General features: G+C 61.3%; 2 protein-coding genes across 5 annotated transcripts in view; both read right to left on the bottom strand.

Annotated features, from left to right (window-relative positions):
- Positions 1-7,752: 7,752 nt before the first annotated feature.
- FOXJ1 (forkhead box J1) lies at positions 7,753-12,127 on the bottom strand. Of its 2 annotated transcripts, none has more exons than XM_059379656.1 (3): positions 12,013-12,127; positions 10,780-11,452; positions 7,753-9,059 (listed from the first exon to the last, which is right to left on the bottom strand). In XM_059379656.1, exons 2-3 carry the CDS (start codon positions 11,275-11,277, stop codon positions 8,292-8,294), a joined length of 1,266 nt encoding a protein of 421 aa, XP_059235639.1. In that variant the 5' UTR covers positions 11,278-11,452; positions 12,013-12,127; the 3' UTR covers positions 7,753-8,291. The 2 variants fall into 2 exon arrangements, with proteins under 2 accessions (XP_059235639.1, XP_059235638.1); XM_059379655.1 differs by having other exon boundaries at positions 10,780-11,449.
- Positions 12,128-13,308: 1,181 nt separating this feature from the next.
- Positions 13,309-26,956, bottom strand: part of RNF157 (ring finger protein 157) — an 80,429-nt gene continuing 66,781 nt past the window's right edge. The window contains exons 14-20 of one of the 3 annotated variants that reach the window (XM_059379653.1): positions 25,449-25,560; positions 24,868-25,055; positions 24,519-24,584; positions 23,448-23,496; positions 21,622-21,732; positions 17,932-17,972; positions 16,047-16,135 (exon numbers count right to left, since the gene is read on the bottom strand). In XM_059379653.1, coding sequence (XP_059235636.1) covers positions 17,932-17,972; positions 21,622-21,732; positions 23,448-23,496; positions 24,519-24,584; positions 24,868-25,055; positions 25,449-25,560 — 567 coding nt within the window. In that variant the 3' untranslated portion in view covers positions 16,047-16,135. Of the gene's footprint in view, positions 16,136-17,931; positions 17,973-21,621; positions 21,733-23,447; positions 23,497-24,518; positions 24,585-24,867; positions 25,056-25,448; positions 25,561-26,956 lie in introns of all 3 variants that reach the window. The other 2 variants (XM_059379652.1, XM_059379654.1) reach the window with 2 other exon arrangements.

Raw genomic sequence — 26,956 nt, 5'->3', positions numbered from 1 at the left:
CTCTCTCTCTCTCTCTCTCTCTCTCTCTCTCTCTCTCTCTCTCTCTCTCTCGATGCCTTCTCCAGCCCGCTCTCCTGGGACATCCGCAGTCTCAAGGTCCCTCTTAGAGGACGCGGCCTTCAGCTTCCCGGAACCCTGTGAGCGGGGCCGCTGGGGGGCGCGCGACCCCGCCCTCACCCCGAAGTAGCACCCCCGGCCGCCGGGCAGGTAGGGGGGCTGCGGGGCGAGTGCCCAGTCTCCTCCCCTGACCGAGGCCGGGAGCAGGGGGCCGCGAGGGGGCGCCCGACACCCACGACGTGTCCGCGGCTCCCGGAGACTGGAACCTGCGAGAATGTCCCGGGGGTGCCAGGAAAGGTCAAGGGCAGGTGGACGGGTGGAAGAGGGGTGGGGGCGAGATGGGTCCCTGAAGAGAGCAACACCGAGACGAAGCCAGCAAATGAGGAACGCTCGGGAGGGCACGGGGGTGCGGGCAGAAGCCGGGAGGGAGCGGGGCCCGGGCGGCCGATTGGGGGCGGGGGCGGAGGGGCTCGCGGAGCGGGGTCCGGGCCAGCGCGCGCGGCGACGTCAACCGCGGGCACCCGCCGCATTTCGATCCCGCGGCTCCTGGCCACCGAGGACTCCGGAGGCCGGGCTGCCCTCGGGGGTGCTGGGCGAACCCCCGGGCGCGCCCCCGGCTTCTGCACCGCACCCCCCCCCGAGCGGGCCGTGCGCGCGCGCCCCGGCCCCCGCCCCGAACGCAGCAGCGCCCCCTGCACCCACCCATCCTGGGGCGCGCCCCCTCGCAGCCCCAAACCCCCGGGCGGCCCGCGCGCTCCCGCAGCAGCCGTCCGCCCGGAAAGCCGCGCTCCCCCGGGGCCCCATACCCTGAACGTGACTCAGCGCTTTCCCGCGCTTCCCCCGCCGCCCGCGGGCTCCGCCGAGCAGGGCCGTGGCCTCCCTCTGCTTGGGGCAGGGGCCCGGAAGTACCCCCAGACGTGCCCTCCCTCCAAGCGGCGTGGAACTTTCTGGGCAGAGGGCTGGTTCAGTCACTTGCGCATTAACTCAAGGGCGCTGACCCAGAGCCTAGTGTCTCAGGGAGCCCGACAGCCTGCGCAGGGTGCAGCCCACCCCCGCTGCTGGCTCAGTTCGTAGAAATGAAGATTGCCTTCTTGGAAACATTGGGGAATTTAGGGTGCACAGCAAGCCTGTGGGATACAGCATCACAGCCCCCCTGCCCCTCCCCCCCGCAGCTTAGGGAGGCCTTGGGAGGCACGGGTGTGTGGCCCGGAGTTTGAAGTTGGGAAGAGGGACCCCAGGAAGAGGGGCTAGCCTTAGGGCAACTCGAAGCTGGGAAGGGGTGTCCAGAGGGGAGAGCTGAGTTAGTTTGGGAGGGGAAGGAGGGGGGCCTTGGGGACCAAATCAGCTGAGGGTGGTCAGGAGATTCTGCAGGGTGGCCTGAGGCCACCCCACTGATCTGGACGATAACTGGAGTGGGTTCGGGAGACAGCAGTGAGAGGAAGAGGCCTGGTTGAGGTCGTGGAGCACAGAGGGGACACTGCAGCGGGTAGCCAGGGTGGAGGGGTCATGGAGAATTCCCGCAGGGACCTGGCCCCGGGCCAGATCTCCCCTGGTCCTGCCTCTGTCATGGGAAACCACGCGGTCTCCCTCCCTGGCCCAGTAGCTGCCATGAGGCAGGGGACTGAACCAGATGGAGATGACCCTGCCTTGGGGGCCCCAAGAGTGCTCTGGGCCCCGTGCACTCTTGGGGCCCACTTGTACTTGCTCTGAGCATTTGGTCTTCTGTGTATGTCCCCCACACCCATGCAAGTGTCTTCCCCTCCTTCTGGATCCGTTGAATGAATGAATGCGTGAATGAATGAGCCGAGAGAAGCCAGTGAACAGAAACGGAAACCGGTTTTTCTTTTTCTTCCTTTCTTCCTTCCTTTCCTTCTAAGATTTCATTTATGTATTTGACAGGGAGAGACACAGCGAGAGAGGGAACACAAGCAGGGGGAGTGCGAGAGGGAGACGCAGCTTCCCATTGCGCAGGGAGCCCCACGCGGGGCTTGATCCCAGGACCCCAGGATCATGACCCGAGCCGAAGGCAGATGCTTAATGACTGAGCACCCCAGGTGCCCCTTAAAAATAAAATCTTCAAAAAAAAAAAAAAAACCAAACAACTGATTTTTAAGTAGAAGTATGTATATCGTTATGGTAAAGAAAATAAAATTTATTTAAAAAGAAAGATCCACTGGCTACCAGATGGAGAGCATATCGGGATGAAACACGGCAGGAGTTCTGACCAGAGGCGAGGTGGCTGAGCGGGGATGTCACAGGAAGGAAGCTGTCACGGAAGTGGGCCGTCAGGCCGGGGGTTTGGAGAGTTTGAGGTGCCCATGGCAGAGGTGGGTACCTACCTGGGAGGCTCGTGGGTAAGGCAGGAGGTTCTCAGCGTCAGCTGAGAAGAAGAACCACACCACGTGAGCAAAGCTTGAAGAACAAAATTCCTGCCCTGACACGGAGCCTGGAGTCCTGAGGAAACCACTGTGCTTGCTTCTGGGAATGCACTCAGAGGTCTCATGTTCAAGGCCCCTTGCTCCCCAACTCAGATGGGTCAGGAAGAGTTTAGGAGAGAATCAGGGGAAGGGGAGGTGGGGGGAGGCACCAGATGGCCGCTGACACCTGACTTACCAGCCTGCTTCTGAACCAGCCCCCTCAACCCCCAAGGCCGCAGGGCCAGTCAGCTCCACAGTCAGGGATGAGACCACAGACGTCGGGTTCCTCTTCTGCGAGATGAGGGCATCGGCACATTCCGTGGCGCGTGGAACCAGGTGTCAGGGACCCTCCTGCCTCCCCTCCCCTCCTGTGCCCCATCCGATTTTTCCCAGACTCTTCCTTCACACAAGACCTTCTGGGCCAGAGGAGCTCAAGTTTGGGTGGGGGTCAGGGTGCAGATTGTTCTCCTTCCCTCCCAATAAACCCACACAGGAAGTAGGGAGCCTAGAGGGACGCAGGGAACACGGATGGGGGTTGAGTGGTGGCCCTCTGTGACGTCTACCCTCTTGCTTAGACACTCCACCCCCTCTCTCCAAAACGGGCCTTGCCTGGCCTGCGGGACAGTGCCTGCTCCTGGCTCAGCCTCCCAGGCAGTTCCCAAGATGCCAGGGTTAATCTGATCCAAACACCAGGCTCTGGGGGCTCCCAGCCTCCTCACAGAGCTCCTGGTCTCCACTTCGACCCCAAGTAGCCCGGCCCCAAGGGTGTCAGGCTCAGCGGCCCCAGGGCCCGGTCCCAGTGCCCAGGGACAGCTGGGATGGCGGGGCTGGGTCCTGCTTTGTTCTGGTGATCTCATTGCCGGCCCGTTTGTCCACACCTGTCCACACCGGTCGCGGCTCTCGGGCCCCTGGTGGGGGAGGGGTTGAGGCAGATAAGGAGGAAGGCCAGACCTCTTCTACTTCCCTCCACTCCTTCCTCCTCCAAGGGTGCCCTCCCCGACCACAGCTTCCACATGTCTCGCTCACTGGCATTCAGGATCCCCCACCCTGGCCCTTTTATTACCCCAGTCCAATCCACAGGCTCTTGTTTCCAGAATAGGGTGGCCTGGAGCTTTTCTCAGAGATCCCCCTGGCCTGAACACTTTCACCACCACCTCCCTGCCCTGGGGGCTTCTGGAATCTTCTTAACGGCCACCGATGCTTCCAGAGAGCCCCTTCGTGTTCACTGTCTGCAGTGGCATCTTGCCAAGGCTACTTGGATGTTTTTCTACTTTTTACGCATACACCTAGCCGGCTCGCTCATGCCCTCTTCCTTCGTTCAACACTTAGGAAACATGGCACAGTCTTTGAGCCTGTGAATGTCGGGGTGAGTGAGACACACAGCTCATCTGCCCCCAGGGGTCTAGACTCGCGGGTTCAGAGGCTGAACACTGAGGCAGGGCTGGGGGCCCCTCCGTTCCACCCTGCCTGCCTCGCCAACGCAGGGCCACAGCCCACTGTGAGCAAGTTCAAGGGAACTGGGATGCCCTCTGGGATAAAGGCAGGGGCTCAGAGCCCAGAGTGAGGCGTAGAGGGGGTTGGGTGGCCTGTGTGGACCTGACAGAGTGGTGGTGCCTCAGCCGGGAACAGAGAAGACTGGGCAGCCTCTGGGCCTCAGCTCCATTTTCCGGGCAAATGGGGGGCTGGGAGGGCCTGGGCAGTGCTTCAGAGGCTCCCCTGGAGGCCTGGGGGGCGGGGTGGGCTGTAGGCAGGCTGCCTGCCCTCCCCACTTTCTGGAACCTGGAGCTCTTGCTTGCCCTGGAGCTCAGCTTCCTTCAGAGGGAAAGAGGGTCTGGGGCCAGCCCCAGGGACAGCCTCAGGCAGGGTGACGGGTTGTGCTGGGAGCCCGGGAAGTGGGGCGCGGGGGCGAATTGAGACGGCCAGCCCGGTCGCTCCCCCTGGTTAATGTGCACCCACCTCACTGGGTGAGCTCAGGCCAGTTGGTTTGTGGGGGGCAGTGCCCGCCTGCTGGGCCCTGCCTGCTCCTGACACCCAGGGCAAGTCCAGGCCCAGCACCTTCCATGCTGGTGGCTCTGACCTGTCCCACCTGGGAGGAGCCACCGCCTGGGACCTGCGATGGACACCTGGGCCTCAGGAGGAAGGTGACTCCCCCTCCCCCGGGGCTGTCATACAAGTGTCCAGAGGGGTGCCCCCAGCGTGGATGGCTTCACAAAGTCCTGTCTCCTACCCAGGGTCCTGCCCTCCCTTCTCACCTGTGTTTTCCTGCTCATCACACAAGACTGTGTCAGCAAGACCTGGGGCCACTTGGCCGCCCCATTGTTAATGCAGGTCTCCTGGCCACATCCCCACCCAGGACAGGCCCAGGCCTGCCCCATGCGGCCAGCCCACTGCCCCCTGCCAGGAGTCCAAATACACCTGTTTGCCTTTGGGCCTCTGCCCGGGATGGAAGATCTCCTGACCCTGCCCACCTCTCCCCAACTCTCACCTTCCTCCCCCTGCAAGTGTGGGTCCCGGAGTGGAGGTGGGGTGGAGAGCCAGCCCCAGCCTCGGCTCTGCAGGGGGGCCTGGCCTGTTTGCTCCAGGTGTGGGGGGGGCAGAGTGGGGCGCGGTGTGGTGGGGGTCCTCCAGACATGGAAAGTGATTTGGGGGTGCCGGGGGGGCAGCCTCTCCCGTGGAACAGGGATGTACTGAGGCGAGGACTGGAAGGCTCCCAAGGTCTGGGCTTCTGCCCATCCCCCCATCACATTCCTGGCTGGGGGGACACTTGGAGGGAGGAGGGCGGAAAAGGTGGCCTGTCCGAAGGCTGGAGGCTGCCTCCTTGCTTTCGGAAGGCGCTGTCCCCAGACTCAAGCATGAAGTGGTTTCCGGGGGCTTCTCAGCTCAAAGGTGGTGGGGGGGTCAGAGGACACGAGGAGTCTGCTTGGAGAGCTTGGGTCATGGGGGCAAAGTCACAAAGAAATAGGACCACTCACTAGACGTGGGGGGCTGGGGGTGGGGCGTTCTGCAAAATGTGAATGGGGTCTGCGGTTAGCGGGGTCACCCATCTGCCGCCTCCGTTTGCGGGCTTACAGGGGAGTGTCCTTATTCGAAGGAAATAGACGCCCGTGTATTCAGTGCTACGGGCAGCAGGTCAGCAACTCACCGGGAAATGGTGTGAAATCTATTTAGATTGGGATTACATTGAATTTATAAATAAATATAAGGTAAACGAACACCTTTGTTAAAAAGCCACCCGGCTGAGGGCCAGAGCATGGTGGATGAGAGGGATAAGCGGCAGGTGCGAGCTTTCTCCACACGCCCTGATGCTGCGGGCTGAGTGCGCACACGCCAAGCCCAGGGGCCCAGCCCCTTCAGAAAAGCCTCCCCGTGGGGCGCCTGGGTGGCTCAGTGGGTTAAAGCCTCTGCCTTCGGCTCAGGTCATGATCCCAGGGTCCTGGGATCGAGCTCCGCGTCGGGCTCTCTGCTCGGCAGGGAGCCTGCTTCCCCCTCTCTCTCTGCCTGCCTCTCTGCCTACTTGGGATCTCAGTCTGTCAAATAAATAAAATCTTAAAAAAAAAAAAAAAAGAGCCTCCCCGCCGCTTTCGCTACACATTGGAAGCATGTGGGGACCCTTAAAAATGCTAATGTCCAGTCCCCACCCCACCCCACCCCTCTTTGGCCAGAGCTGGAGGCTGACCCTGGGGGTCCCTGGAAAAGGCCTCTGCTGGGCACTGTAGAGAGGAAGGCTGGTGGGTGGTGGGGAGGGGAGGGAGGAGTCGCGGGGGGCGGTGAAGTGAGTCTCAGCGGAGGGCCGACCTCCTCAGCCTGCTGTGGGCGGGGGATGGGCTGGCTTTGGGCTCGGGAAGGCCCCACCCCGCTGGCCCAGCAGTGTGCGCGCCCTCCTGAAATATTTGGAATAATTAGCAAGTGAAAGCCGCAAGTTAGCCCTGGGAATGCCAGGCTGGCCTCGCGCCAGACTTGAGAGAAGGGAAAGAAAGGGGCTTCGGGAGGAAGGGGTCCGTGGAGGCTGGGCAGGGCTGTGCGAGACAGTGCCCATTTGTGCCCCGTGTGGGGAAGGGGGCTGGGTGGAGAAGTGGGCGCCAGACAAAGCTGGGGTGTTGGGAGGGAAAGGTGCCGCTGTGTGTCACCCCCACATACATTTCTGTCCCTTGGTTTCCCCCTCAGGACTCTGGTCCCTCCCGGAGCGCACCTGCTGGTGTGAGCCAGTGGGGAAGCAGGGGCTGGGCACCTCGACTTCCCCAGTGGCCTTCCCTCTCCTCCAGCCTGCCCTGGGCCTGGGAGGGAAGGCGCAAAGCTTGGTGAGCACGCGCCAGGCTGGCGCTCTCTGGCTTCACACCCTGTCCCTCCAGGAGAGGACCGAGGGAGGGTGGTGCTGGAGACAGGCCTGGGCCGGGGCCGCACACTCAAGACAGGCGAGCCCGGGCAGGCCCTGGCGGTCAGGGACACGTGAGCGGGGCCCTGGGCGGGCTCGGCCCCTGCGAGTCCCCAGGACCAGGGAGGGGGCTGTGTCTCCTTTGTCGCCCACTCCCTTGGGCTGAGGGTGCCATTCGCCCCATTGTGCGGATGGAGGTGCTGAGGCCCCAGGCTGGTGGGGGGGGACCCCAGGGGGCTGCCTCTCAGCCCCTTTCTCCCTGGGGACACAGAGGTCATGGGGAGTTCATCGGAAGGGGACTCCTGAGGTCTTCGGCGCCCCCCACCGACCTCCCAGCCGCCCCCCTCTGGCAGCGAAGACCACCTCCTCCTTCCTCCCGCACTGGCCCTAAGGTTGCAAGCAGGTCCATTTTCAGATTTTTAAACATTTTATTTTTAAAAACGTGTTTATTGTAAATAACTTTCCATGAAAAAGGTTAAATTGCCCCACAGGGCAGGAGGGTGGCTGCGGGACGGGGACGGGGACGGGGACGGAGGGGCTCCGGGCAGAGGGAGACTCGCCCCCCAGCAAGCACAGGCGAGGACGCCCGCCATCCCCGCCTTCCTGGTCCCAGAGGTTCTAGCAAGCTCTGCATCCCTCCCTGTTAAGCCTCGGCTATCGCTACACTCACTACATTAGTCTGTCTGTCCTCTGCTGCCCCTGCCCCCAACCCCCCAGAAGCCCAACTCCCCGCTGCGCTCTGCCTCAGGTCAGGCTCAAAGATTAGGGATTTAGGCTCCCTGCCCCAGCTCCAGGGGTGCGGCCAGGAGAAGACCCCCAGGGGCCTTAGAAAACCTCCTTGCTCTCCGGGCTCCCCGACCCCATTCTGCGTGGACCCTCTGCCCCCTCCCCCCAGCCCCACCCCGCCCCCACCCTTCCCCAGCCCCAGGGAGGCTTTGCAGGGAGAGGCCTCCAGGGGGTTAATTTGCTGTCACCTAATTAGCATTTGTTGTACCTGGGAACTTTCTCTGGATAGAGACCTGGGGAGGACAGCGGGAGAGGGAGAGGCGTCGAAGCTGAGGTGCCCTGGGGCGGGCCCTGTACTGTTGCTCCCCAGCTTGCCCAGGGCCCCTCCAGGTGCAGCTCCCACAGGGCAGGGTCCTGAGCCCTTTGCCGGGGGCTGGCGAGAGGAGGAGCCATGAAACACTGTGTGTATGGGGGGGATGAGGGGGGGCCGGGGAGGCAGCAATTCTGGACCTGGGCCCCCCCCCTCCCCCGTTCTCAGCCTCCGGGGCCGGAATCTGAGGGCAGCCCAGGCTGGGGGCCGTGGGGCCTCGTGGGGCCAGCCTCGGGAGACCTGGCCCAGCCCCCGCCTGGGCGGTAGGGTGTCCCCAGGGGCCTGTGCTGGGGGGGCAGTCTGGGCCCTGACCTGGGCACTGTCCGGAGGTGGGGCGGGGCCCGGCCTCTTACAAGAAGGCGCCCACGCTGGCCCAGTCCTGCAGGTCGGCCGCCAGGGTGGCGTCCCCGGCCTCGAAGAGGGGCTCCGGGGGCAGGCAGCCACTGCCACTCTCGTCCCAGGGGTGCTGCAGGAAGGACGTGGCCAGGAAGGTCTCGTCGAAGTCCAGGCTGTCGGCGGCCTGCTCCCCCGGAGGCCCCCAGGTGGCGGGGCAGTCGATGTGGCGGCCGTGGACGGTGAGGTCCACGTCCCCGTGCGAGGCGGGGCTCAGCGGCGGGCTCAGCTCCAAGGCCTCCAGCGCGCCCAGCTCGCCGCCCAGGGCGCCGGCCTCGAAGATCGCCTCCCAGTCAAAGTTGCCTTTGAGGGGCTCCAGCTCGCCCTGCTCCTCCTGGGTCAGCAGCAGGGTGCTGGGGGCCCGCGGGACCTTGGCCACCCGCTTGGGCAGCGGCTGTTTGCGCTTATGGCCGAGCCTGCCCTCGCCCGCCCCCCAGCCCGCCTCCCCGGTGGCCTCCTCGAACTCCTGCAGCAGCTGCTGGGCCTCGGTGTTGACGGTCAGCGGCCCGGCCCACGGGGCGGCGCGGGGCTCCTGCGAGGCCTGGCGGGCAAAGGCCGGGTGGATGTGGACGGGGGGCAGCCGCCGCTTCTTGAAGGCCCCGCTGAGCAGCCGCTCGGCGTACTGGGGGTCGATGCGCCAGAAGCCCCCCTTGCCCGGCTCGTCCTTCTCCCGGGGTACTTTGATGAAGCACTTGTTCAGGGAGAGGTTGTGGCGGATGGAATTCTGGGCGCGGGGGGAGAGGAGAGAAAGAGGTCGCTGGGTGAGTGGGAAGGGCCGGCCATGGGGGGCAACGGGCGCTCCTGGCCACACGGGAGGAGGGACAGACGCAGTGCTCTGACCAGTGACTCTGGGACACCAGCCACTGGGCACCGGGAGCCGGGAGTGCTGTCGGGGCTTTTGTTCCCTGTTGCCGGGATATCTGCCTGCTCAGTCATCCGAGCCCTGAGCCGCGGGGTGGCTCGCCGCGCCACCCCACCCTGCCCTCCCTCTCTTACCCCACCGCTTGCGGCCTCTGGCCAAAGGCCTCAGCTCCCCCAGGGCCTGGACGGCCATCTCACTCAGCCTGGGCCTGGCGGGCCCTCTCTGTTTGTGCAGTGAGTGGGTGGGTTGAGGCAGGGGTGCGGGGAACGGGGCTAGCCGGGGTGTGAGGGTGTGTGCTCCGAGCGTATAGGGATGAAGTGCGGGGGGACCTGATGACTTTTCCTTGTTGTTGAGCCGGCTACCTGCCTGGGCCCTCGCCCGCATGGCCCCCTCCTCCCACCCAGGCTCTGAGGCCACAGTTGATGATTACCCAGCCTAGAGGCCCTGAACTCCACAGGTTTCGGGGAGGGTGGGGGCTGGGGGTGTCTCTGCTTTCTCACTGAGGGTACAAATGGCGCTTGCCCCAGAGTCAGGGCCCACACAAATGTGGAAGAGTCTGGGACTGCCATTTTTGCGGTCTGCTCCCTGCGGGTGCCCCGGGAAAAAGTCTGGATGTTCTGGGGCCTCCGTCCCTAAGTAGCCCCTGATTCTGATGGCGGCAGACTCGCGTCTGCATGGCCTCAGATCACCATCCTGCCTTGTTCATTCCTGGGTGCATCGTCTTGTCCAACCCATGCTGGCGGACAGGGTTTTAGAGCCCAGAAGGCAGGGTGGGTGGGAGGGTCGCGCCCCCTGGCAAGGCTGGGATGTTTACATGGAGGCTCCGGCCCCTTGGCTGCTCTGTGCCAGGTTCCGGAGACTTGGAACACGAAGCCAGTGCGGCAGGGAGAGCCCCTGTGGAAAGCACCTGGCTCAGGTAATTGTCCCCCCAGGGAGGCTGACTGAGAAGAGGGGGAGGACAGGAGGCAGGAAACTGGGGAGGAGTCGGGGTGGGGGGCTGGGGCAGCAGCTTTACTTTAGGAAGGCCCCATAGCCCCTCTGCTGGGACACAGCTGGCCTTCACACCCCACTGCCTCTCCCCAGCCCCAACCTCCACCAGCCCACTGAAACAAGACAGGATGCAGAGCCTGGCAGGGGCGATGCTCCAGCATCCGATTCTGAGTCGGGCCTTGACAAGTGACCTTCGGCGGGGCGGTGTCTAGGAACTCGAGGACTTGGGACAAAAATGTGTCCCTTAGTCCATCATCCTCTTAGGGGACCATGTGCACACACAGTCTGGCCCTGGCCTCTGGGCTGGGTCTACTGGATGAGTGACAGGTGCTTCCCTCATGAATTTCGGGGTCTGCATCCTTTCTAAAGCCCTTTAAATATCCTCCCTCTCCTCCCTTTCTGATGTCAAAGGAGGGACAGTTTTAATCCCTAGGCTCCCTTGAGGTCCTTCCTCGATGGCCTTCCTCCCCTGGGCCCTGGCTGCACCAAGCCTACTTGGCGTGCGGACCTGGAACCTGAGTCCAGTCCACCCAGGCATGGGGAGGGAGGAGGGGAGCGGGGAGGGAGCGGCCGCCACCCGCGCCTCCCCTACCTGCCAGGTGGGATCAGCGTGGCGGAAGTAGCAGAAGTTGTCCGTGATCCACTTGTAGATGGCCGACAGGGTGATCTTGGTGGCCTTGCTGGCCTGCATGGCCATGCAGATGAGCGTGGCGTAAGAGTAAGGTGGCTTCACATTCGGGTTGGTGGCGTAGTCCACGTCGTCGGGGGGCGGGGCTTGCAACCCCGGGGGCGCGCTCCGCGACGTGCACGACGACGTGGGCTTACCAGGAGTGTGCGGCTGCCCCAGGCAGGCTGGATCCGCCGCCAGGGGGGACCCCGGCGCGGCCGAGCCTGGCACCTGGTGGTAGCCGTGGGGGTCGGTGCCCCCCGGCGGCAGGGCGGGGGCCTTGGCGTTGAGAATGGAGAATTCCTGCAGCCACTGCAGGCTGGTCAGGCTGTCATCCAGGGCGTCGGGCTCCTCCAGACCGCCCTCTGGCCCGGCCTCCTCCGCCGCCCCTGCACCCGAGAGGCGTAGCCAGCTCTCCGCCATGTCTGCGGGGACTCTCCGAGGGGGCGGTCAACATCCACGGGCTGAGCCGGGGGTAGCGCGCCGCGCTCTCTAGCTCTCTGACTCCCGCGGCTCCAGTTACAGGGCCTCCCGGACGCGCGCTTCCATCCCGCGGCGACCAGGGGGTCGTCTCCTCCGAATATGAATGTGGTATCTGCTGGGGAGGACCACAGCGGGAGCTGAGCGCTCTCCCCCACCCCCGAGGGGAGCGTGTGTGCGAGGCGGAGGCTCCCCGAAAATCGTCCCCGCTGCTGGGGAGGATCTGTTCTGGCCGAGGTCTGGGAGGCAGAAGCAGTGCCGGGGTGGGGGTCCGACCCCCCACTGGGCCCGTCTCTCCTTTCTCTCCGAGGTTTTAGAAGAGACTTTGGTAGCCAAAGGAGGGGACAGCGAAGGGGCCTCTGAGGCTATCACCTTCTCCTCCAGAGTAGGAAATCAGCCCCCCTCCCCTCAACAAGTGGAAATGGGGCGAGGGAGTCCTGGAGGGCAGTATCACCGGGCGGGGGACGGGGAGGTCGTCTGGTCTTTGAAAAGAGGTATTAGGATGGGGGATAATAGGGAAGGAAGGAAACAGGATAGGAGTTACAGGGGGGCGAGAAGTAAGTGTCCCCCAAACTCAGATGTCATTCCCGGGTCCACCACTTCCACCGAGGGCGGATGGGAGAGCGGGCTGGCACGGACACTCTCCGTCCCGCGGCCACTGCCGTCTCAGTCCCTTACCTGGCTCAAAGCGCAGCCCGGACCAAAGGAAGGTTCTGGAAGAAGTTCCTTCCACCCCCCGCGGCTCTCTGTTCCCAACTCGAGGGCCCCGCCAGCGCCTCTTGTCGCCCCCCCCAGCTCGACGGCGCCTCTCTGAGCGCCCGTGGCCCCCGGACCGGCATTAAGTAGCCGCTGCAAAGGCTTCTTCTGCTGTCATGGCGACGCTCCGCCCCCGTAAACAGCTTCCGCTGCTCCTATTGGTCAGCACGTTTCCAAGGAGACCGCGGGCTCTGGCCACTCTCTCGGGCGGTAACTCTCCTGGAACTCCCTCCTTCTGCCGCCCTCTCCCGCGCCACCCAGCCCCCTACCCGCCACCGCGTCCCGGGTCCGCGCATTCCCGCCCGAGCGCCCCGCGCAGGGCTCGGAGAGGCGCGCGGCTCCCGCCCGAGGCGCAGGGCACGCCCGCGAGCCGTTTGCCCCCGCCGCCGCTCTCCCGGCCTCGCTCCCTTCGGTCCCGGCTGCTCCGGGGCGGCCCAGACTGGGAGCGGGTTCGGGCTCGGGCACCGTGTGCGTGGGGTTTCCTTTCCTCTCCTCTGGGCTCACGTTCCTCTGCCCTTTCCCACCCTCCCGACCCCGAGCGTCGTCTCGGTGCCCGCAGGCAGGCCCGACTCTCCGATGCCACCTGCCGCTCGGGGCCGCCGCCGGGGCTGCACCGATCCCAGACGCCCCGAGGCGGGTAGGGTTTCCCGGTAAGCGGCTCCTTCCCCAGCCCTGTACTCAGCAAGGCTCCCGGAAGCTGACTTTCCAGAGGCTTCTGCGGAAGGGCTCTCCCTCCTTTTCAGATAGCGGAGGAAACTGAGCGGGTGAGTGAAACTCAGAGAAGCCACGGACTCGCCGAATTCTCTTCGCAGGGTCATTTGCCCCGTTAGTGTCACCAACTTTTTAAGTGGCAGGGACTAGGGGTGGGGGGACACCAGGGGCCTCCTCATCCCTTCCGCCACCAGCTTTCGGGCTTTTCAATTATTGAGGAGCTGCAGTGGCAGAAGTTATCCAGTTCAAGGGTGAGGGTAGGGTGAGGGCTCCTTACTCACGCCTCTGCCCAGAAGCAGGAGGGCAGGGTGGGAAGCCTGTGCTCCCGGGGGGGGGGGGGGGGGGGGGGGGGGCCTCGTCAACTCCCGCCCCCCACCCGGGGCCATGGCTTTCCCGACCCCCTGTCCTCTCACCCCCCTCCACTTCTAGATTCTCTTGAGTAAAAATATTTGAGCACTGGACAAAGTCAGAGACTTTCACAAACACGCCAAGGGCACAATTAACAGCTCTCCTTCCCTTGTAAACAGTTTTATTCGTTTTTAAGAATCATGCAGCAGTCCGTAAATATCGCATCCTTGATGTCCCCACTGTAGTGTGCCCACGAGTGTACTCCAGCGAGTGAGGGGTACACGGATGGCACAAGCAGGACACACACGCGCACGGGCACACACCAGGTGTGCAGGTCCTAAAGCGAAGTGATCAACCAGCATGCCAGTGTCAGGCGGGCAGGACGCGACTCTCTCCGGGTGAGACGGCTCAAAGTGTGTGGGTCTGTGCCCAGGAGATGCCCCAGGGTGGGCATAAATTCTGTGGGTGGAACTGGGTGAGGAAGGGAAAAAGGCCAGGATGGCCACACCACCTGGAGGCCAGCGGAGAGCCCAGACTTCGGGCTGGAGTTGGTGGGAGGAGCCACAGGCCTCCAGGTGGTCTGCGCCCTGGAGTGAAGAGCCAGGCCCCAGCCCCTTCTGTCTGGGTCAGCTGCTCGGGACACGACGGTCTCCGGGTGATGCAGTGGGGCAGTAGGGTTGGCAGCTATTCCCTGACGGGGCTGACTAACGACCAGCAACTTTGGGTGGGATATTTCTGCTTGCCGAAGAGCCGAATAAGAACAAAGAAGGGAAGGAGGGGAGAGAGAGAGAGAGATGGAGGATTGGTCTGAGGAACAGGAGTGAAAGGGCCATCTCTAACCCAGGCATATCTTGATTATGGAACCAAGGCCTTGAAGAATCTTCGTGAGCCTCCTGCTGGGGGGAGGGCCCAGGATGTGCTGTGAGGAAGGACACAGGCAGGCCCTCCTCGGAAGAGGGTGATAATGGGTTCCTCTCAGGGTTCCTGGCCACCGTGGCCACTGTTTACCTGCATCTCCTTCACCTCAGGTAACACCACACCGTGACTACACAACCTGCCAGGAGAGGAGGGGAGGCTGTGTACCACCGCCCCAGGCTAAGGGACGCTCCCCATTCCCTGGGGCTTAAACTTCAAGGAAATCAGGAAGTGGGGTTATTGCTCCAATCGCAAACACAAAAGGGGCTGGAGGAATGTTGGGGGAAAGAAAAGACAAGGGCCTGAAGCAGCAGAGTCCCTCGCAGGACCTCACAGGGAGAGGGGGACAGGGATTCAGGACAGAAGCTTTGATTCCGGCGTGGTTGATGTCATGTCTGTCAGGGCAACAGGCCTTCCCCCAACCAGGGCAGGACCTGAGGCATAACCACAAGGCCTGACAGTCCCTGGGCACTGGGCTCTCTTTGGGGTGTTGGAAGCAGCCCTGAAAAACTCCTTCAGGGTAACGACTCCAAATATGAAGACAGGCTGTCACGACAGGCAGAGCCCAAGGCCCTGCGGCGTTTCGGCCTCACAAGTGGCTGTACAGGTCTGACCTGGCTTCCCAAGCTCACGCTCCGCTAGGAGGCCACCTTTTCCCAAAGCCAGTCAACAACACATCTGTCCAAGAACCAGCTAGAACCCACTGGCAACACTGGTGCTGAGGAAGAAGGAGTAAGTCCCAACAGCTTACAGCCCGGCCTTGCTGTTTCTGACTTCTGTCTACGCGCCTTACATGGGGCCCTGGAGGGGTCCGGGGCACACAGCTTGAACAGTATCTCTGAATCTCTAAAGAGCCTGGGGAAGGACTACCTCCCCCGCCCCAGGCTCAGCGGATCTGGAAGGCAGGGGAGGAAACAGGGAAGGAAACCCCGCGGGACAGGGAGGCCTGTCCATCACCTCCCCATCACTGCTAGCCTCAGCTCGGCAGTGGCTCCAGCACTTCCTTTTGGACTCCTGGGCACCAGTGTGGGGCCACGGGGCCACCCCCCCTCAGCCTATTTCTTCAACCATTAGCACGAAGGGGCGAGGACCGGGACAACAGGTGTAGGATGCTACCTGACGGGGTACAGCGAGGAAATGTGAAACTATAGGACAGCTAACACGGTGCCTGGCACATAGAACGGGCCAAAAATGTGGGTTTTTTTTTTTGAAAAGTCACCTTAAGATGGCATCCCAGGCCTTCATAAACGCACCTGACCCTAAACGGCCCTCCTCAGGGGGATTCACGTACCTGGGGGATTGTCAGATCCAAGGCCGCCTCCCTAAGCAGACAGACACACCAGGCACGGGACACAAGCTCTGTGACCAGAAGCAAAACTATTTTCTCAACCAACCTTTTGGTTGCCACCGTTTCTCGTCCTTGACAAAGGAGCTCCTAACGCTTTCTGAGGGAAACTTGGCTTTGAGTGCAAAATGGCTTTCCCTTCTCCCAGGAGCCATCCCCAGCTCCACCCTCAAATGGAGGGTCAAATTGCTTATGATGTTTTAGAGACCAGAAAATGCCAGACGGGTGTCTGTAATGAAGCTGCCAAAACTCTAGGTCCTGTCGGTGTGCCCCGAAGGAGAGAAAGATGGGAAACAAGCAGCCTGTGGACCTCGGCTCCCCCGGAAGATCCAGATTGGGGGGAGACGTTCCAGAGAGTCTCTGCAAAGGGTCTCCTGAGCTGCAGTTCGTTGAGAGGCTCCAGCCCACAAGGAGAGGGGAGGCTTCCAGATCCTTCTGGGAGGGGAAGGGGCATGGTTATGGGGACCGGGCGAACCTCCATGTCCAGCTTTCATCTGGATGCAGTGTTCGTGCTCTCGCGGAGGACACGCAGGAGGCCAGCAGCCCAGTGAGGCCGGGATGGAAGGTGGGGCAGGAGGGAGCCCAGGTGCCCGGGCTGGGGCTCTCAGACGGCCAAGGGACCCCACACGCAGGGCCTGTCCTCGGGGTCCTCCAGGCTGCTGGATGATAAGCGCCGACGCTGAGTGTTCCGACGACTGACAATGTTGTCATCGGCCTGCCAGGTGCCTGGAGAGGAGAGAGGGGAGGGTATAGGAGCCGGTCTCTGGCCAGGTCCAGATGGCCTCTCCAGCACGATGGCCCAGGAGTGCCCAGGAGTTCGGCACGGAGGTGGGCAGCACGCGTGTCATCTGAAACTCCCATGTGTGTGCCACAGCGAGGGAGAGAGAACTGGGCGTGGTGGGCGTGCCAGGGCGCAGGGGACGGCTCCTGTCCTAACGGGCTAGGTACGGCCAGGCCCCCGTGGAGACTGCTGACAGAGAGGAACGTGCAGGGATCTCTTGTTCTGCAGACTTGCCCTGCCATCTACTTCTGTGTCTTTATTTGTCTGAAGTGTGCCTGTGTGTTATGGTGGAGAGGAGAAAGAAACCAGGTCTAGCGGAGGTTTTCGCAGGAAGCAGTGGCGGGGGTGGGAGAGCATGTTAATGCGGTCCTAGTCGTGTTAGTGTTTGCTGTGGGGGCTGGGGGGGGGCAGGAAGGGGCTGGTGGCCCAGCAGAGCGCCGGGGACAGAAGGCCATGGGGGAGCTGGTGCGATGGCTCCAGCATCCCTCCTGCCCCAGGCAGCCTGCCGAGGTCACCATCAACCCCAGGAGACGCCAGCCCGTGGGCCCTGGGATCCCCGGCGTCCCCTAGGCAGCACCCACTAAACTTCTCATCCTCCCCCAAATCTGCCGCAGCTCCTGTACGCTGAGCACCGGCTGCTGGGGCCGGAAGCCCACCCTTGTCTCCCCTGTCTTCGGTGCTCTGGATTTAATCCATCACGACCTCCTGCTTGTCTGCTTGTGGTCAGAAAACCTGGGCTTCCCTCCCGGGTCCTTCCTGCCTGGCTGCACGCTCCTGGGCAGCTCACTTCACTGGGAGGCTTGCTTCTCCCACCCGTCACGTGGGGGCTGAGGGCTCATCTGGCGGGACTGACTCGCAGGGGCGCACTGAACCACCAGCCCCCATGCTCTCTTCAGGCCCTCCCCTCTCCCAGGGTCTCCCCTCAGCTGTCCTCTGGAGGCAAACAAACTCATCCAATCCCGCCAGGACAGCACGAACCTCCCTGAGAGGCAGAGCCCCTGGGTGAAGACCTGACTGCCCGGGGCCCCACGCCTGCCACCTCCCCCTCCCCGCAGCCCTCCGGAGCTGCACCTGCCGCGGCCCGCCTTCACAAGGCCCCCCAGCCTGGGGAGGCACGCGTGCTCCACGGTGCCCCCTAACCTGTCCCGCCGCCACCGTGCACATCTCACACTGCAAGGGAACCGGGAACCCCTGCCCTCCTCTGGAGCCGGCCTGGCCTCTTGGAAGATTCTAGTGGGGGACGGACCCGGCTGCCCGGGTGCACGGTGGTGGGCAGGCCCAAATCTCACTGTGCTCATGTTTCAGGGGGCTGTGCTCCAATGTCTGGGGCCAGCCTCACGGAAGAGCCAGCCCAAGACTCCCTAATGGTCCGAACACTAGGATTAAATAGGTATAAACTGCTTATTTCCCCTAAGGGTCCTGGAGTGATCATCCATCCTAAGGCTCTAACATCAGCCTGTGAAGGTGGCCCCCGGGGAAGAGAAGCGGGTGACACAGAAAATTCTTAATCCAGATGGAATTTGGAGATTTCTCTTCCCTGGAGTCTGGGACATGGGTCAGAAGTGCTTTCCCCTCTAAGGGTGGCACTCGCAAGCATGACGAGATGAAGAGAAGGCAAGGCTGTCCTTTAGCTTAGGAACCCCCAGATTTTAGTATATGTGCTGCCGAAGTGAGCACTCTTAGGAACCCCCAGAATGCAATGAGTTTTTCGTCTACTTAGAGAATTCGGTAGATCTCATACCTAGTCCTCAATGTTTATGGGGCAGGACTCCGGCACGGCGGCTGTTCAGTGGGAGAGACCAAAAGCAAACGGTGAACAAGAGAGAAGACACACAGGCACGCACACATCACCATCCACGCCGCCGCCAGCCAGGGCGCCACAGGACGCCGCACCGGCAGGCCGTCCTGACTCTGAATTCACGGGAGTCCTTGCTCCCAGCTCCACCGCTCTAGGGTCCTTAGCAGGGTCAAAACCCGCTCCTTCTGGAATAGCCTCAAGACTCAGAGCTCTAGTATCTGCTCTCCCTGGCTTCTTGATCGACTCGGTGGCGAGGGGGAGGTTGCACCGCCATAACGAGGTTCTCCCCTGCCCCGCCAGGGGTCTGATGAGCCCCCAGTAAAACCCTGCGACCGCTCTCCTGCCGCTCCACCGGGCCCTCCAGCCAGACCCTGGAGCTTGGCACTGAAAATCCTTCTTGGAGACAGCAAGGGGCTTTCCCTTAGGGCCCATCTAGAGGAGAGACAGGAGAGTAGAGAGACCTCTAGAGGTAGATTTGGGGAGCATACTTAGGCGGGGTTGCACACCCCCTTTTCCTGCCTCTACCAAGCCGCGGACGAGACATGAGCGCTAGAATAGTTTGATGGTCTCGAAGAGTTTCCAGTGGAAAGAGAAACCGAGTTCAGATTTCCCTTCGTGTCTAGGACGCGTAAGCTTTCCTAGCAGCATCTCCGTCTCAGGTCACAAGGCCCGAAGAGAGGAGTGAACTGAATTTCAGGTTTCTGTAGGTATTGCTGTTTCCTTAGGGACCTCCACTCCTGCACAATGAGGTCATTTAAAAATATATTTCTAATTCCACCAAAAAGCCCTAATGATTTTTGCTTTTTTTTCCCCCACCACATACGCTACCCAGAACCTGTTCACAGACTTATCACTGGTCCCCTGGCCACTGTCTCGCCACCTGTGTGATGATATTCCTTCCAATTCCCCAGAACCACATCTACTCAGCCTGGCTTCACAGTTCTAACCTGCTCACCACCTGCACCTGTCCACGTCAACTTTCTCCCTCTGAGACCTTCTAGAACAATCTCAGATCATGCCACCCCCTTGGTCTTGGGGCCCAAGAAGGCTCAGAAGCTTCTTAGGGGAAGAAGGGCTGGCGGGACACGGGTGCCCTCTCAGTGACACTCCCACGAGTGTGATGCGAGTGGTGAGGATGGGGACCCCCGTGGTCTTTGTCACCAGCTGGGTCTTCCAGCAGAGCGCGCGTGAGCGTGGGGAGGGCGCGTGTGGCACAGAGACGAGCATGGGATGCTCCCCGCAGCTCGGCCTCTCCTCGGCCCTCCATGAAGGGAGCGGCGCCACTTGGAGAGGGAAACAGACTCAAGCGGAGACCAAGTGCCTGAGAAGGCGTCCTGACGGCCGCACAGCCTGCAGCCGGCCCGGCCTGCGGGCATCCCAGGCACAGGGCGGAAGTGTGGACTGGGAGCTGAGCAGGGAGCTGAGCCTATTTATTCCACGGGACTCACACAAGTGGACACGCCTGCTGTCCACCCAACGGATGCTTCCCGGGAGTTCCCCAGCCCGCTGCAGCAGTGTGACGCCAAGAGCAGAACCAGGGAAACAGTTCACCAAGAGAGCAGACGTGCCTTTGCCCGGAAGACACCTCAAGTGCTTCCACCCAAGTCGCTCTCCCGACAGGCCTCACGGGCATTTGGTTGCACGACTGGCCTGAACAGGGAACCGAGTTTCACCTCAGCCCACTGGCCCCTGACAGCACCGTAAGGAACCCCAAGGGTTCTTTCCTCTTCCCGCAAGCAATCCCGTAGGTGGAATAAATATCAACAAGCAGCTGGCCGAGGGGGTCGGGAGGAGGAGGAAGCAGAAGGAACAAGCTCCACTGCCCCAGCATGGTTGGCTCGAACAGTTCCCAGCAGCTCCCTCTGCCACAACTGGGAGGGGGGGGGCTTGCCCTTCGGGGTGGGGGTGGGGGACAGGAGCCTAGCCACCGGCTATAGAGTGGCCACAGACCCAGGGCAGAGAGGACATAGATGTCATCTTCCCCGGCTTGTGACATGGGATGCCCATTCAAATCCTCCTCACGATGCTCGCCACAGAAGTGTCCCCATGTTCTGTGGACGTGCAGGGATTAATAGATCCTTGCAAATACTCTTTTTCGGAGAATCTATCGAATGCAGGCCCTTGCCAGTTAGGACTGGAGACACAAGCAGGAGCCTCTGGGAGGTGCGTGCGCCCAGCAAGCGTGGTGTGGGACACAGCGTGGCCGGGGGGGCGGGGACAGTGCTGGCGCGGTGAACATGAACTTCCACACGAAGTCTACGTAACAGAAATGAGCTTCAAAAGAAACAAACCAGACAGACAGATTTACGTTTGGCAAAAAGACGTGAAAAACAAACGGACAGACGGAAGCGAGGTGAGGAGTGGGAAGGTAGGAAGTGACGTGTGCCCGGGCCCCACGGCTCCAGTCCAGGCCTGACTGGGCCACGCTCCCTCCTCCACCAGCAGGCGGGAGAGGCAGGAGGACGGACATGGCATCTTTTGGCCTCACGGAGCGTGAGGAGTCCTGGGCAGTGTCTTCAGGACGTGCTAAATAGAAAACAACTGGAGAGAGGCCTTTGAAAGGCGGGAGAAAGCATCTTCTGGGAATTACGGCTTCCCGGCCACCAGTCTGCGTGGGGCCAGGCGCGTGAGGCCTGGCGTCCCTCACAGGCTGACGGACAGCGGCCGCCATAGGAGGCTGGGCCGCTCCAACGCCTCTAGCCGTTTCGCTGAGCGAGTAAAGCACTGGACCCGTGATGTGATGTGGCTGTCCTAAAGCTCAAGTAAGTCTTCATTTCAGGGGATGGTGACAAGATTACAGACACCACCGTGTGGAGGGCGGTCTCTGCTGTGAGACCAGAAGGGCGGTTTTGACCTAGTCCACCTGGGTAAGGCATGGCTTCCGAGAAGTGGTTCGTGGAGCCCTTGACCGAGCATGCGGACTAGAACGACGTGAGTGCTCGGTGATAAGCACGGCTCCTGCGCTAGAGGCACCCCAGGTTCAGCTTAGCATCAGAAGGGACAAGGGGGACACTGACAGTCCTGACCAAATTCAAAGTTAGGGCTCCAGGGAGCAGAGTCACCCTTGACCCCTGACCTTTCTTTTGCGAGTCTATTAAGTACAAGGCGACTGGTGACCCACAGTTCCCTGGCTCAGAAAGCCATGTGCTAATTAAAACCACATAGGCCTTCAAATCCCTCCCTGCTCCTAACTAGACACATTGCTTCCGAGGAGCTAGGGGATCAGATCCCCTTTTCAAGGGCTTAGGCTATCTTTCAAGACCTTCTCAGAGAGGCAGGGGTCTGCCTCAAACTTCCTCTTGATGAGAATAAGACCAGGCCACCTGCCGTGGGACCCCCAGGATCGGGGTGGAGGGCGGCACGGTGGGGCCAATTTGGAAGGAGAAGGGGCTTTCCTGCTGTCTTCCTGTCCCAAGAGTCGTGCTCAGAGCAGGGTTTGCTCTCTGCACAAAGTTCAAGGACTCTCCCGAGGCTGCCTCACTTCCTTCCTGCATCTGGCTCCAGCACCGGAGCACAGCCCAGGCCTTCTTGCAGGAAGGGCAGGGCAGGGAGGTGGGTGTCCCAGGGTGAGAGCCGGGGAGCGAGCAGGGGAGCGTCTCCCACCAAGTTCATGTTCAGCAGACTGCCACTCACCGGGTAAGCAGACCTCAGGGCACAGCTTATTGTCCAGTGCTTTCACGCTGGCGATGCCAAAGTCATTGTTATTGTCACACTCCATACCTAGAAATGCGCATGTCCTCTGGCCTGTAACGGAGTTAATGCAGTTAGAGAGGGGCTGGCTATATTTTTTCTCTGCTCTGCTGTCCTTAAAAAAAAAAAAAAAATCTTAAGGATGGAGACAAAAAAAAAAAAATCAAATCATATGTTAAAAAAAAGACAGTAATTAAGTGGGTAGAGGGTGGACGATAAAGGAATCAGTTGTGTGGGCCTGTGATTTTGCCCTGTCCTGCCCTGTCTCCTGCTCTGGGCCCTGGGAGGGCTGAGGGATGTGGGCTCCACAGAGAGCCGCACAGGGCGCAGAGAGAGGCTGTCCCTGTCCTGCCGGCATCTGCAGGGGCCTGTCGGGTGTTTGCGACCACAAGGCTCTGTAAAACGATAAATATGTAAAACAAAAACTTAAAGTCTCAGGTTCCATAATTTTGCGTATTAGTCGGGATCACCACATTCACAAGATCGTGTTTTGTTTTCTGAGGAAACGTACTTTGTTACTTTGAGTATGTTTCAAGGGTCTGAGCAGAAACCTACAGACGTGTAAAGGGAAGAGGAAGGTTTCAGATTTTTTTCCTAGCTCTCCCATGCCTCCGGTTTTCTCTTGGTGGAAGGGAGAGGAAAAATCATAAATCCGTCGTGTGGGCTACGGAATGTCAGGCAGAAACTGCCCGCCACTCTGCATTTTTCAGAAGCGACCATTCTGTGGGGTGGGGTGATCACAGAGGGTGACTAGGGAACCTCGAGCACTGAAGGCATCCCCTGAGTCCATGAGGGGCCCGACCCTGTCTTGGGCTGGCGTGCAAGTGTGGCAGAGGCACAGTCTTGGTGGCCAGGCCCTCCTTCAGGGCGACGGGGTCAGGCGAGAGTGGTCAGGCCAGCATGCACACCTCTGAACTCCCCAAGCAACGGCCAGCTAAAGCAGAAGCAGCTAGGATGACAAGTGCATCCGGGCTGGGGTCCGAGTCTGCTTTGGAGGTGCCCTTCTGCGGGAGGCCCCTCAGAGCAGCACAGGGCAGAGCTGCGGGCTCCTGGGTAGCGAGCGGGGGATTCCCAGGTGGATTCTCCCAGCCCCGCCTCCTCTTCCCACTTCTTTGCTCTGTAGATGGTTCCCTCTCTCCCAGACTTCCTGGACACAAAACGCTTCCATCTGAAGGTGTAACAGAGGCCTGAGTTACAGTGAAGAAAGTCGTTCTGACAGCTTACAAATACTTGTCTGTGCCGAGCCTCGGGCGTTGGACTTTCTCACACCTTCTCAGTGCCCCCTGGCCCCAAAGGTCCTAACCCTCTGCTACCAAGACGTCTCGGCAGCCCCTTTGCTAAAGCAAAACCAAACCAACTGCCTGGCAGGCCTTTCTTCTGAGTGGAACAAAGTGTTCGGCTGCTGCTAACATCAGGGCCGCCGGAGCAGCTCTGCGGGCCTCGGCTGGAAAGCGGAAGCGAGGAGGAAGGTGAGGGGGTGCCCCAGGAGCTGCCGAACCCCGTCTACGCAAATACAGAGCTCCCCACAGGCCTTCTGCAGTGGCTGCGTCCTGACATCCCTGGCGCTGAGGCCTTGAAAGAGCCAAGAAGACCACTGCGGTCTTCAAATCCCCTGCCCGCCCTGCTAGTCCATCAAGAAGACAAGCTTTCCCCAACGGCCACAAAACCGAGTAGAGCCACCGAGTCATACCAGGGCCCCTCTCTGTACTCTTTAAAGAACACCCAGGAAAGAAATCGAGTAAGAGGGAGCAAGAGACCAGGTCTTTTACCATCTTCCTGTGTGGGCGATCCGTCCTCTTCCTCTATAACATCATTGCCCTAGGACAGAAGGAAGGCGCTATGAGTCTATAAAAGCAGGAAAATGGACATATTGATCAGCTGAAAACGGAAGTAACTGGCCTCATGGTATCACTTCAGCGTCTTCGTCCAGGGCGTTCAGTCCCTTCTGTGTCTGAGAAGCCTAGGGGGCCTGGCAGAGGCGGAGTTTGCTTGGGGAGGCACCGGTCTGCCGGTAGGGACCAGGACTGAGGCCCGTTACTGCTGTACCAAGGGGATGTCAGGGGTGACCTTCGGAAGAGTTCAGCTCATACCGTCTCTTGAAGGTGGACATAAACATTGCCAAATGACAGACTATCAGAAAGACTGTAAAACTTCCAGAAATTCCTCGGACCCCAAACCCTATCCAGAGACTCCCATGACAGCATCGGGCTCAAGGTAAGTTCTAGTGCCCTCACTGCGACCGGGGCTTCCTGAACACCTCCGCCGGGCCGTTCTGTGGCGAAATGTAATCCTGTCCCCTCCACCTGTCATGGGGCTCCTGGGTGAGTTTACAGTTTATTTATTTTCTAGTCATCTCTACACCAGCGTGGGGCTCGAACTTACAACCCTGAGACCAAGCGTTGCATGTTCCACTGACTCAGCCAGTCGGGCACCCCTGGGTGAGGATATAGAGCTGGTGGAGGGGGGCTGAGGGAGGCTAAGACCAGGTCACTGGGGTCTTCACGTCTTCCAGTGCCAGGCGGTGCCTGCGACACACTCTGTATGAGCACTCAGTGAACGAAGGACGGACACATCCTCAGGTCCAGGGTCTGGCCGGGAAGCGCTCCCTCTAGGACGCACCCCACGCCTACTACATGGCGACCAGTGCACTGTGCTAAGGGACAGTCCATGGACCAAGGTGTGTGGCTGCTCTCCCCTCTACGCCACAGCCCAGCCCGAAGTGAGCCAAACACGCTGCCTCGGGAGGCTGCTTCCGGAACGGCCCCCAGCCCATCGCATCCCCTGCCAGCGCCAACGGTCCCTCTGATGGGGGGAGCCCTGCCGCCCGCCGCCGGCCGTACCTCTGCGTCGAGCTCTTCGGCGGCGAGGCCGACAAAGTTGCTGTCCGGAGACGCCCCCGGCATCACCTGCCGAAGAGCAAACCAGAAATCAAGGCCCAGACACCCCTGCTCTCCTACCCAGCCCGCAGGGCAGCAACCCCCAACCGGGTCCTCGGGACAGAAGTGGCACCAGAGGGAAGAGTCAGACGTGAGGAGTCTGAGTCAGCGGCCCCAGCTCGTTTTCCACGGCACCCCCTTCCGAGCGTGGCCGGGGCCTGGCAGGAATCCCTCGCAGGCCCCGGGCTGAGCTAGTCCGGACGCGTGTGCAGCGCGCCGAGCAACAGAGACACTGCCCGTGCTCCCCCCTTACCTCTCCTTCTTCCGAGCGGGCCCTGCTGGAGGCCTGGGGCGAAGGGAGAGCCTCGCCGTCTTCCTCAGTGCCAGGGGCGACGTAGGAGCCGGACATGGAGGAGACCGTGTCAGTGCTGATCTGGGAGTGCTGGCTCTGGGAGGACACCATGGACATGACCGACTGGGCCAGGCTGCTGCTGGCAGGGTCTGTGCAGACGGGCGGAAGGAAGGAGCCGGGAGGTCAGGCATGGCTTCTGGGAGTGGCTTCCCTGTGCTCACGCAGAGGGGACTCTAGTGGCCTCGCCAGGCCCTCACCGACCGAGCACTAGGCTTCAGGCCTTCCGAGGCTCACACTTTGGAGCCGGGGGCAAGGATCTGCTTGTCCCTGACTCAGTCTTCAAGGAGCCTGTGACAGCAGGGCCGGGGGTAAGAGGAGTCCCCCTTCCCCCCACCCCCCGTCAGCGGAAGCCCTGGGCTCTGGGAGGGCCTAGGCAGCCTAGGTGTCATCCTGCCAGCCCCAAGTCCCTCTGGAGGGGCTGTGACGAGCACCGAGGACTGGGCTGCAGAAGAATGTGCAGTCGCTCCCGCTCCCTCGTGTACCTTCCGGGGAGGAGATGGTGGAAGAGAGCGGCGTCCCTGTGCAAGACGACTGGTCAACAGCTCCCGAGGATGACAGGGTGAGATTCTCGCTTTCTGGGGTTACCCCGCATTCCTGGAGGGACACAGAGGAAGGGGGTGAGGGCCAGGCCCCGGGGAAGGAGGGGGACACCGGGAGGGCCTAGGGCCCCAGCGTCAGGAGGCTGTGTGCAGAGCACAGGCGGTTTCTCTTTCGTCCTCACTCTCCCCCGGCCCTGGGCTGGAAGGGCTGCCTCCCAGGGGAGGTGCCAGCCTCAGTCAGCACATCCTGCCGGAGGCTCAGCATCTGCTCGGGCCATACAAAAGCTGGAGCTCAGGTGACACAGGTCACCCAGCAGCTGTGACACGGGAACACCCCGGGTTTCCCGGGATTAGAAACCGCTTTCCTTCTGAAGGAGAACACAAAACCAGCAGAGGCCTCACTGCCTGCGAGGCGGCCCCACTTGGATATGGGGTTGGTTCCAGCTCTACTGACCTCACAGAAATACCGCCTTTGCACCCCCCCGCCCAAGCCCCTCCTGACACCCAGCTAGCAGCCACCTGTGCCAAAACCCCCACCCTGTCCTGGGCAGATGGGGATTCTGTTCCTACCCCCTTTCTCCAAGAGTTCTGTGGTTTGGGTTTTTTTTTTTTAATTTTAAAGTAGGCTCCACACCCAACGTGGGGCTCGAACTCGACCCTGAGATCAAGCACTAGAAGTTCCACCACTTAGCCAGCTGGCGCCCCAGGGAGCTCTGCTTTCATCGGAGCTCAGACACTGTGTCCTGCCCGAGTCAGGGAGTTCTCCGGAGGGCTCAGCTGCTCTCTGGGGGCCCGGTCTGCAAGGGCATCAGAGGGGCCTTCGTGGGCCATGCTCCCACACACCCCTGGCCTGCCCAGTGCCCCAGCTTCGGCTCTGGGCCTTTGCACAGACTGCCCCACCCCCTGGACTGCTTCTCTCGCCTTCCTCTGGGAGTCCTAAAATGCCAAGATCCAGCTCACATGCTACTCCGCCAGCACAGATCCCTGGGCTTCTCCACTTAACATGATCTCGTGTGTCTCTGCCACAGACCACGCTGTCCCTGCCTCATGGGGGGTGGGTGTGCTCTCTAGAGCGAAGATTCGTTCATTCAGGGGTCCCTGGGTGGCTCAGTCGGTAAGGGGTCCGACTCTTGGTTTCAGCTCAGGTCATGATCTCCTGGATTGTGGGAGGGGAGCCGTGTCAGGGGCCACACTCAGCAGAGTCTGCTGGAGATTCTCTCCCTCTGCTCCTCCCCCTACTGGGGTGCACACACCTGCTCTCTCTCTCACAAGTAAATGAATAATTCTGTTTTTTTAAAAGAGTTGATTTATTCATTTGGCAGAGAGAGAGATCACAAATAGGCAGAGAGGCAGGCAGAGAGAGAGGGGGAAGCAGGCTCCCCACTGAGCAGAGAGCCTGATGTGGGGCTCGATCCCAGGACTCTGGGATCATGCCCTGAGCCGAAGGCAGA

This window comes from Mustela nigripes, chromosome 16, assembly GCF_022355385.1.
Source record: "Mustela nigripes isolate SB6536 chromosome 16, MUSNIG.SB6536, whole genome shotgun sequence".
In the NCBI taxonomy this organism is placed as follows: Eukaryota; Metazoa; Chordata; class Mammalia; order Carnivora; family Mustelidae; genus Mustela; species Mustela nigripes.
The sequence above is the reverse complement of the archived record's forward strand: the minus strand, read 5'-3'. Positions and strand labels throughout refer to the sequence as shown.